General features: G+C 40.9%; 1 protein-coding gene across 1 annotated transcript in view; it reads right to left on the bottom strand.

Annotated features, from left to right (window-relative positions):
- Positions 1-11858, bottom strand: part of CNTNAP4 (contactin associated protein family member 4) — a 330923-nt gene that overhangs the window by 91775 nt on the left and 227290 nt on the right. Inside the window, exons 9-10 of the mRNA XM_007939189.2 lie at positions 8384-8533; positions 2554-2725 (exon numbers count right to left, since the gene is read on the bottom strand). Of these exons, the coding sequence (XP_007937380.2) occupies positions 2554-2725; positions 8384-8533 (322 nt within the window). The remainder of the gene's footprint in view (positions 1-2553; positions 2726-8383; positions 8534-11858) is intronic.

Here is an 11858-nt window from a genome sequence, read left to right as displayed (position 1 = left end):
TGCTTGTGCACTGCCTAAGGCACTTGACTGCTAACCAGAAGGCTGGCGGTTCAAACCCACCAGCCACTCCTCGGAAGGAAGGTTGGGCAATCTACTTCCGAAGTGATACTGCCTCAGAAACCCACAGAGGGGTCGCCATGAGTTGGATCTGATTTGATGGCAGTGAGTTTGTTTTTTTTGGTTATACAGACATTACCACCATAAACATGTCTACAGAATGTATGTGCGTCCATATAGAAATTTTCATAAATTTAAGCATAAAGTGCATGATATTTTACAACCTGCTTTTTAGGGATTCTAATAATAATAATAGGAATCTTTTCATGCCAATAAAATCAATGTATTTTTAGCATTTTTACAGATTCTCAGTAATCTATTCAAATAATATATCGTGATTTATTGAAGTTTTTAAACATTTCAAATTCATGGTGTCTACCAGGCAAAGAGAGATTAAAAAATCCAAACAATAAGAATCCCAATTGGTAATCAGCCAGTCAAAAGAACAGTTATTTTGAACAGGCTGCCAAACCATAGTTGAAAACGAGGCAGATCATACTTATTTTCCCAAAATTCCAAAGGGCAAATCTTTCCTCTTTGCTGTATCCATGCTGTTTCTATTTGTTCCGCATTTCCCAAAAGTCTCACTGACTCCATCCCCTTTAATTTGTGTAAGTCAGACTTGACTTTGCACATGTTTGAATTAAAAGGTCAAAGACTGAATGGTGGGTTTTATTCAAATTCATCATACGTCTGAAAAGCCTTTTAAAGGTGTGACACTGAAATGATGCATTCTCCAACTGCGCTTTCATGAAATTTTACTAAAAGTGTGTATGGGCAGAGAGCAGGCAACATGGTTTCCTGTGTAAAGCCGAAGCTTCAGAACAAACTCAGAAGTGAGATGCATCTACTTGCCTCCAAACACTCCCTGCTGAGACAGCGACCAGGCACCACAGCTCACTGTGTGGACCACTGAACCTCCCCACCAGCCCGACGGTTGGTACCTGTGGGAGTCACCTCACCTGCAGAGAACAGACTCAGCAAACCTCACTACAAGCCCTCCCCAGAATCCAGCTTAAATATCCAGAGCCAGATGGGGCTGCAACTATGGACAGGTCCCAGGGTCTGACACAGCAAGTTATTTAATCCCCAAACCAACCCAACTGAGTTTTATTGTCTAAATTCTCGCTTTATGTATTATCTTTCATTATAGAAAGAATTGTTTTCTCTGCAAATTGTGTTAAAGAAATGAAGTTCCTACGAGTATTTCTATAGAAAATATTATGTTCTTCCAATGTGTTACTAATAGGACTGTATCACAATTATTTTTAGATTTAACACTGAATGTCAATTATTGTTCAAACTTGGATCAATCACTTTACTACGTGATCTACCAGATATAAATACGGGAGTACATATATTGATAAAATGTTTCATACAAATAAGAAGTTCCTTTTACAACTCAAAATGTATATATGTATTCAGAATATATATATACAGTGAGAGACTGCCTACTACAGTAAACATGAGATTTGTTACACTGTCTAAAAATTATTATTATTTTACAGATCTGGAATGGTCATGACATTTTCTTTATTGCAATATGTAAAATGAACAACCTTAGCATTAAAGTATGACTGTCAAGAAAATATGGCTACTGTTGCCCACACCTAAAAACTATTTTTAAATAATTAATTATTATTTTCAAAGTTGCTGTCCTCTACAATTAAGTCCCAAAGCTTGCACTGTTTTGGGCTGTACTGGTGATCTACTGAATCTGTTTGATCATCCTCAGGCTGTCACCAACACTACACCCAAACTCTTCAAGAAGAGTAGCTATTTTTCTGTTTTCCTTGCAGAGAAATGATGCTGGGTAGTAGACCTATTAGGAGACTAGCAACCAGTGAAGTTCCCTTGCATCTGAAAATATTATACAACTGTCAGGGTAGCAAAAGCCAGCCTGCTAACCAACCATAGAGATCTCTGATTTACTGGCATTCAATAATAATTTTACTGTCAGGGTATCTTGATCTATTGAGGTATCTTAATCAATTATGTATTTTTGCAACACGTATAGCCACTGTAAAAACGGTGGTATGGCAGCATCTGACCTCCTCATTTAATTTTACAAGGGGAAGGAAAAAGACTGATTATAAACAGGAGCAGCCCAAGACTGATTCCTATGACGTGGAGGTCAGATATGACCCCCCTCTCCAACCTTTTACCAATTCTGGAACCTTGTTCTCACATGTTGTTGTTGTTGCCATCGAGTCGGACCTGACTCATAGCAACCCCTCCTTGGGTTTCTGAGGCAGTATCACTCTGGAAGTAGATTGCCCAACCTTCCTTCCTCCGAGTGGCTGGTGGGTTTGAACCACCAGCCTTCTGGTTAGTAGTCAAGTGCCTTAGGCACTACGGCACCAGAGCTCCTTCCTTCTCCATGGCATTCTCCAATTCTCTGCTGGGTTCAATAACGTGTGTGCACATGTGTATTGAATCTGCTGTGAAAAGGCTGAAAACAGTCAGGTCAGACTAAAGAAGTGAGACTGTCCTTACCTGTCTGTGATACCACAGGAGTCTATCTGAAGGTCACTGAAGTTCCCAAGGGCCCCCTGCTGAACAGAAATCAAGTCTATGACTTCGCCGCTAATGGCAATGAGCTTCATGCATCCCTGAAATCCATCCAGAGAGCCTTGACATCTGGACCCAGAGCTGCTGTCAGGACAACCTGATCAAAACAAAACAAAACAAAACAAAACAAAATAACGCCTGCACATATCCTCGTGATTTAGGCTTCAGTATAATGCGATGTTTCATTCTGACTCACAGCGACCCCTTTTGGGTTTCCAAGGTAGTAAATCTTTATGGCAGGAGATTGCCTAGTTTTCTTTCTCAGGAGTGGCTGGTAGGTTTGAACTGCCAACCTTCTGGTTAGCAGTCAAGTGTCTTAGGCACTACGCCACCAGAGCTCCTATCACATGATGTTTTAAAAAGAAGAAGAAATAGCCATTTGATCATTGTCTATCTTAAGGGGATGGGGACAGAGCCATGGCAGTTATCATCAGTTCGATTTAAATTACAATTTGCAATTCATACAAAAATATTTTCTTCTTTAGTCTCATAAGATCCACAGGAAGTCACAACTGTTATAATAACTATGTACAAGGATACTAGCTTGAGCTAAAAGTTTCATATATATATATATATATATATATATATAAGCTCCAGAATCTTAACAGTCAAAATAGGGTAGCCAGTATTATTAAATTACATATAACATAAACACAGGCACTTCGTCTGATGGCCTGCAAAGTGAGGTGCAGAAAGGATGAAAACGTGCACTGTAGTTAAGAAAAGATAAATTAATAATGGCAAAATACTTTTGTGTTTAAAGCCAACTATTAGGAGCTCTGGTAGCATAGTGCCTAAGGCACTTAACTGCTAACCAAAAGGCTGGTGGTTCAAACCCATCAGCCACTCCTTGGAAGGAAGACTGGGCAATCTACTTCCATAGTGATACTGCCTCAGCAACCCAAGGAGGGATCGCTATGAGTTGGGGCTGACTCAAGGGCACACAACAACAACAACACAATTGGAAAAGAAGTTACATTGACTTGGAATAAAATTACCAACTATTTAATGAAGTATTTTATTTTCATATACCTAAGAGGCACATATCCATGCATTTTAATAAATCATAATATTTTCACAATGAAAACACTCTACTGGTTAATTTTATTTATTATTGGCCTCATAAAAGGATGTTCCACTTATATTGATTTTTTCCCTAGCATTTATTTAAGACTTCTAATTATTTAAATAATAAAAAAAATATGATATTAACTGTTTTTGCCTGGCATTTAATGATGTTCAAAGTGTTTCTCTATCCAAGAGAAATAAATAATTTTATGGAGTACAAACACGTACATTAATCTTTCTTTGCTGTTACAGTTGCCAACCACTATTATAATTTCAAAGAATAAGAAATGAATCAGCAACTTCTTAATCCCTGTACAATCCAAGCTACTTTTCTACCTGGGAATTTCCATTATAATTAAATGTTTTAACAGAGGACATTTTCCCTAATGCTTTGTTTTCCTAACAAAATCCATTTATATGGCAAGTAAAGGCTAGCACTCATACTTAAACTACTATCAGGCACGCTGAAATATTACAGCTTCAACTCGATGGATACTTTGGAGTTTCGATTTTAATATATTAAGAAAAAGTGATCAGAGTTTTCTGAGTATCATTTTATTGTATGTGGTAGTACATACATTCCAAATGCTTACAATCTTCTGTGACAGTTACTGTACTTGGGGTGGTTTCTAGATGACTTATTAGCCAATTAAGAATGCTAGGATAAGGAGTGAAGGACAATAGTTCATTAATATTTAGGGACAACTATAATATGCCAGGAATATAAACAGCTCCGCTAATCTCCCTTTCTCCAGAAGCTGCTTTCTGACACATCTCCTACTATTGCAGAATAAAATAAATTGTGCAATCTGCTCGCTGGGAAGCAAGCAAAGCAAACCTTAGGCCCAGGGAAAGGTCACAGAACTTTACCAAAAGCACACTTTGACATCATGAGGCTTCATATTCCTAGTTATGATAAACAAGAGGTTCTAAGAACAAAGGAGGATTCAACTCACAGTCTCATTAGTCTATGAATAGAAGTATTCACAGTGAAGAGAACGCAACAGCAGAGGAGTTCAGCACTGAACCTGTTTGAAAGTTCTAAAATATGAAGATTAGCAGAGAATACTTAATGTGGAATTAATGGACGGATCAATCACTAGAGGCAGTCAGCAAGTTAAGTGCTCTGAGGATGACAGATAACTTATCACTGCATGTCACTGCACCAGGCGTGAGATGCTGGGGTGAGATTGCTCTGTGGTGTGTAGCCAGTTACCGCATGGATTGTGTTGGGGGGGGTTGGGGAAGAAGTCTGCACACAGTCCAGTGTCCCCAGCCTGTGCTGCACAGTGATATTTAGCAGCACAAAGTTCTAAAAGGGGAGTTTTGCAGAAAGAAATTAATCTTGCCTGGAGAGAGAGTCAGCCACCAGGTGGTCAAGTGTGTCTACAGAAGTGAGCCCCTGGACTCCAGACATCAAGGCTTGGGTAAGTGTCCCTGGTTGGTAAGACTGTCACACCTATCACTGTTAGGAGAAACGGCTGCTCTCCACAGGGCTCCCCCTTGGGAGAGCAGAGCTGGCAGCACCACACATGGTACTTCCAGGACCCCACCCTATGTGCTGACTCTCATCTGTGCCCTTTTAGTGTAAGAAACCCGGTGAGTTTCAATGAATCTAACAGCTTTGCTGAGTTCTATGGGTCCTTCTAGAGAATCTTCAAACCTAATGGTGACCTCAGGGACCTCTGAATCTGCCACTGGTGTCAGAAGTGATTCCTGAATTCTGCAGATGGCAAAGTATCAGGAACATGAAAGGAAGGTTAAACCCAAAATTCACGATAATGTTCGCTTGGAGAGATCAAGGGATACAATCCTTGAGTGCCAAATGGGATTTCAGGGGTTGTCTCTTTCTTAACACCTGGGCATATGCATCACGTATGCTTGAAGAAAGGAGCTCTGGTGGCACAGTGTCTAAGGCATTTGATTGCTAACTGAAAGGTTGGCAGTTCAAACCCACCAGCCACTCCGCAGAAAGAAGAGTGTTCAATCTACTTCTGCGAAGATTTGCCACTTAGGAAACCCAGTGGGAGTTGCCATCAGTTGGAATCAACTTGATAGCAGTGTTTGTTTTTTTTTTTCTCTTCCCCATTCCAGTGCTTAAAAACAACCCTCAGTATTCCTGAAAATCTCTCTATATATACATTAAAAACAAACAAACAAATCACTGCCATCCAGCCATTTCCAACTCATAGTGACCTGTTATATACTGCCTTGGAAACCCAAGGAGGGGTCTCTATGAGTTGGGTGTGACTCGACAGCACATAACAACAACAACATATGAGGAGTTCTGGTGGGACAGTGCCTAAGGCATTTGACTGCTAACCAGAAGGTTGGTGGTTCAAACCCACCAGTCATCCCGCAGAAGGAAGACTGGGCAATCTACTTTCATGAAGATTTACCACCTTGGAAGCCCAAAAGGGGCGCTATGAGTTGGAATCGAACCGATGGCAGTGGGTTTGGTTGTTTTTTCGGTGCTTGAAAACAACCACTAGTATTCTTGAAAATGCCTCTTTATATACTTTATATATATGTATATTATATTATAACACATGTGTATAACGATATATAAAAATAATACAGATGTTCAAAGTGTTTCTATACACTTAGGGAACTTACCACCCCAAGATTACAGTAACGGTCACAGAAGATTGTCAGCACTCGGAATGTATGTTCTATCACAAACAATAAAATGATACTCAGAAAACTCTGATCACTTTTTCTTAAGTCTCCATTGAGTTGAAGCTATAATATTTCAGTGTGCCCAATAGTAGTTTTAAGAATAAATGCTAGCTTTTACTTGCTGTATAAATGAATTTTGTTAGGAAAACAAAGCATTAGGGAAAATGTTCTCTGTTAAAACATTTAATAATAATGGAAATTCCCAGGTAGAAAAGTAGCTTGGATTGTACAAGGATTAACTATTAATATTTTATATATTTATATATATATATCATTATATATAATATATACAATATTCTGATACATATAAATAACATATTTATAATGTACATAAAATGATGTTAACAATAGAGGAGACTGGGTGTGAGGAGTATGGGAACTTGCTGTCCTGTGATCTTTGTGATTTTTCTGTTAGTCTGCAACTATTCTAAAATTTAAAAAGTTTATTTCAATACAAAAATGAGTAAGTCATAGGTTTCATAATAACAACAAGTGAAATTACAGTGTGCATATGTGGGATATTTCATCCTAAAATAATATTACAGTACGAATAAAAACAATCACTAGAGCACATTTTCTACACGGAATGGCTGGGACTGAGAGATCAGCACTGGGGTGGCAAAGCACTTGAGGAACGATGATTCTATTTTCATGATTTACAAACACTTTTATCCCATCTTTCATTTTGCATCATTTAACAATGTGCCTTCTTTTAAAAGTCGCTTTTAGTGCTTTTAAATTGTTTTCCTTTGAAGTACAACCTCCGGGTTAAACTGTTTTTTAAATATGACTATTTATTAAAAGAACATGTTCTTATGAGCGGCCATAAAAGCAATAATATATTCTGAAAAGTTTTATAAACAATCGGCTTCAGAAATGAGCAAATCTCAGGAAAGGAAGCAATTGTGTATCTTAAGATTATTGGCACCACGCCTCCTTGCACAGTAAGGGTGTAAATAGGGCTCTTTGTCGGTTTGCTTGTGTGCTGTAAAGATGACATGAACTGATTCACCGTGTGTCCATTTCCAGAAAGGAATTTGGATGATCCTGGTGAGTAATAAAGCCTGGGCCACTTCTACCAAATTCAAAAGTGATTCTAGACAGAAGCAGCCAGTAAAATGCAAAACAAGACCACCACCACCAGAAATGATAAATAAGAAACAACTCAAGCCACGATTAGAAATAAGTCTTACTCCTGACAGTTTTATGGCTTTGCATTCCTAAAGGCAAAGAACATTTTCTTTTAATTTTCTGGTGATAAAGGTTCATTCCATTTCCAAGGATTCCTTTTCCAGGCTCTCCATTCAATGAAACATCCACTGGGCAGGTTGCATTTGTTCTTATTCTTTAAGGGAGATGGCCTGGTGCTGACTGCCGATGGCCTGCTTTTATTAAATGCATCCGTGCATTATTACGTAGTAGCAACGGGAAGAGGTTAATTACAGCTAATTAAGTCGAATTACTCCTCCATGGGCATAATACTGTCCTTCTATATTGGGCAGTGGGAAAGCAAACAAGGAATGCTCAGGAAACTACTGCAATAAAATCAGGGAAAAACCATCTACCATGAGGGAAACCTAACAAGGTTTCAAAGTAAAAAGTGAAGAGGGTAACCTACTTAAAATCGATCTTAGAGAAATCACAAACCTAAGTCTGCCTAGTAGACATGCATTTCAAGTTGTAATTTGTTATCCTGATTCACTCAAAGAAAGCAAGAAATCATTCTTTAGTGTTATCCTTGGTGGAGGCCTGGGGGTGCAATGGTTAAACACTTGGCTACTAGCAGAAAGGTTCATGGTTCAAACCCACTTCCATAATGATTACAGCTCCTGTGAAGATTACAGCCTAGGAACCCCTACACTGTCCTACAGGGTCACTACGAATAGCAATTTGACAGCATCCCACAACAACAGTGATATTGGTGAAATCCTGATGACTTCCCCAGAACACAGGGGTAGGAAATGCAGGCAAGGGTCAACTGCCCATGTGGTCTGCCAGCTTCCCTTACCTCCAAAGTAATAGGTGTCCCCCGAGTAAACCTGCTCGGGCCCCAGGGAAGGGGCAGCCGAGGCCCCTTGGCCGTCCACTGTCACACTCAGGTGATTCCTTCGAGCAGATAAGGTGACGGAATGCCACTGCCCATCATTTAATCCAGCACCTGGGGGAGATGGAATAGAAGAGAGAGCTGTGAATGGTGACCGTGGTAAGGAGGTGGTTAAAAACAACACACACACCGCTCAATCAAGTACAGCGTATACATCTGCGAAGAAAAAGAAAACAGGAAGACAGGAAAGGGAGACGAGAAGGAAATGAACATCCCCTATGTGGAAAATGCATCACTCTCTTCCTTTCCTAGGACTCTGGGTGGAAAAATGTCGAATCCGCAATTCTCTGACATTGGCTGCCGATGCAGCACTTCTTTCTCTGACGCAAAGCAAGCACTGGAGCTAGGGCAGCCCTCACAAGGCAAGGGACACAGTCCTCCCAACTGCCAAGTCCACCCAAGACCTCAGACGTCTGCTGCAACCCTGGGGGGCCCCAAGGCACTTGCGACTTCCTAGGTACAAATTCATGGTCTTCCCACTACCCCATCAGGACGCCAGTCACAACGGCCCCTCCCCAAGTTCCCCCACTTCTGATGTGCTAGCCACAAATGCTGGGCTAAACTCAGAGGTCGCCAGTCCCCCTCACTTCTGACCAGCTGGTTCCCACTACTTCCTTGGGTTCAATAATTCATTAGAACTATGCACTGAACTCATAGAAGGTGCTATACTTATGATTACAATTTTATTATAGGGAAAAGGATACAAATGAGGAGATGTATAGGACAAGATCTGCAAGGATCCCCAACGTGGGGCTTTCAAGTCCCAAAAAGGGACACACTACCCTCCCACATGCACTGATGTCTTTTACCAACCAGCAAGCCCATGGCGCCTCCCCATCCAGAGTCTTTACTGGGGCCTCACTATGTAGACATGATTGATTTAATCAACCCATTTCCCCTGAGGTCAGGTGATATCACAAGGTGGGCTTTCTGGCCTGGCCAGACCCCACCTGAGTCACCTCACTAGCGTACACTTTCAGAAATGATCTGGAAGCTTACACACAAAAAAGTTCCCTCATTTACTCAGTCAATTTCAAGGATTTAGAGTCACTGCAAGGACCTAATGTATAGGTGTGCAGTGGTTAAAGTATTTGGCTGCCAATTAAAAGGTCAGCAGTTTGAACCCACGAGCCGTTCATGGGGTAAAGATGAGGCAGTCTGCTTCTGTAAAGATTTGCAGCCTTGTAAACCCTATGGAGCAATTCTGCTCTGTCCAATAGGGTTGCTATGAGTTGGAATCAACTCGATGACAGTGAGTTGGGTTTGGTTGGGTTTGGTTTGGGAGTTATCTCACAGGGACCCAGGACAAAGGACAAATTACTTTAGGTAAAGTGAATGTCATAGCAACGACTGTGAGGATGGTGCAGAACAAGGCAGTGTTTTGTTCTGATGTACACAGGGTCCTCAGGGGTCTGAACCAACTTCCAAGGCATCTAACAACAAAAACAAGGACGTTAACGTAAACCCCACAGGCTGACTTTCAGCTCCCTTCTGTGTAATTTAACTTTTAGAAGAAGGGGCTTGGGAAGGGGAGCGGGCTTGGGAAGGGGAAGGCTTCATGTGCTTGTTCGCACTTCTGTGAGTCAGCCCAGACGACAGTCTAGCAGGATGTTTGGTAAACTTTATCGAGTCAGTCATAACAAAAATGTGACTGAAAATGGAAAGTTCTCAAGTAGTCTTGGACTTCTGACATATTTGACTTACGATGAACCAACTTGTTGCTGCTGCTGCGACCGCCTTGCTTGAACAATTTCTCTCAGAAAGATCAACACGAGGCCGCTCCCCATGAGGTGAAGATTAAAGATGGCCCAAATGTCCAAACTACCGTGCCATGCCACATTTCAGACATTAACTCCTCCTCCTCCTCCCAGTGATCTCCCCTGTCTTAGGGTTCTGTGTTTCCTGTAACGCTCACAGAACTCACAGACACCCAAGGGTTCGTCTCACACAGTAGTGGTGGAGGCTGGCAGGCTGGCGAGTCCCGGGTCCGTGAGTGGGTCTAGAGGATCCTCCCAATTCTCGGGGTTTAATGAACCTCGATTAGCAGATCAGATGACAGCTGCTGTCCCAAATCCAGGGGTGAGGTGAGGATGAGCCAAAACACAGAACCAGAGAAAGAGGAGGGTGAACCTTCCCAGCAGATTCGTAGGTACACCCTCAGGGAAGCTAAGGGTGGTGACTGAAATTATACCCTCCAGCAAGGCAGGACTCAAGATACATTCCACCTGTGTTGCTCCAACAGAAATAACCCAAGTGGATGGCTTTAACAATCAGCAGCTCAAGGCAAATCCAACCACAGAGTCGACTGCCAGTCATTATAGGGAATGACTACTACCAGCTGCCCAGCCAAGTTGACACCCGACCTTAACTACCACACCACCCCAAACAGGCATGGATAATAGGATTTACAATACATCACAGAATGGAGGACAGTGTCTAGAAGAGCCACATCAAGCAATTCACCGCAGTCCATTTATTTGTTTTCTGTACAGCTTATCATTAATAATATGTACTACACACATTACAATGTTATGTGTACTCCAACATGCGTAGCATTTGCTGATGGTATCATACTCATGCCAACCCCCAAAGACAAATAAAGATTGGATTTACAAAGATACTGATAATGAAGGGCAATGATAACAAAAACCTAAAAATAAATAAATGAATAAAAGCATTTGACTTATGTCAGAACTGACTTAAGACAGAATCTCAGAACAGAGCCCCCCTATAAGTCAGGGCCTATAATAATGCAAAGTTAGAAGGAAAAGTAGTGTGTCAAACCATATCGATTTAATCCTAATTATATTACTAATTTTTGTATAAAACAAGAAAAGACTAAACGCAACTACCCTTATATATAAATAGTAATTTTTGTACAACAGAATTTTGGTTGTCTTTATTCATTTTTTTCTGTATTTTCTAAGCTTGTTAAATATAAAGAAATGTATGTCATATGCCACAAATCAGATTTCATTGCTGTGATTTAAAAATCAAGGTATTCTTACTGTTTCTAAAAACCATGTCTCATGGCTCCTGACGCAGTTCCAGAGTCATAAATCCACGAGGCAGAATGTCATGGATATGTCTCTAGAGGGGCATGCAGTCTACGAGGGTCTCTGTTCCTGAGCACTGACCAATCACATTGCAGAATTTAAGCATAAGCACCTCCTTGTGGATTTACCAGTCAGGTCAGCATTCACTGAATAATCAGTGCTGTATAAATCTACAGATCAAATCAGTAAACAAAAATGTAAGCCCTAATAAACCTAAAGGTCACAGGCTTCTTTTCTGATATTGTATGCCATTTCCTGTGGCGTAGTGCCTAAGGCACTTGACTGCTAACCAGAAGGCTAGCGGTTCAAACCCACCAGCCATT

The sequence above is a fragment of the Orycteropus afer genome, unplaced genomic scaffold (assembly GCF_000298275.1).
Source record: "Orycteropus afer afer isolate SDZICR_OR568_19922 unplaced genomic scaffold, OryAfe1.0 scaffold00057, whole genome shotgun sequence".
NCBI lineage: Eukaryota > Metazoa > Chordata > Mammalia > Tubulidentata > Orycteropodidae > Orycteropus > Orycteropus afer.
The sequence above is the reverse complement of the archived record's forward strand: the minus strand, read 5'-3'. Positions and strand labels throughout refer to the sequence as shown.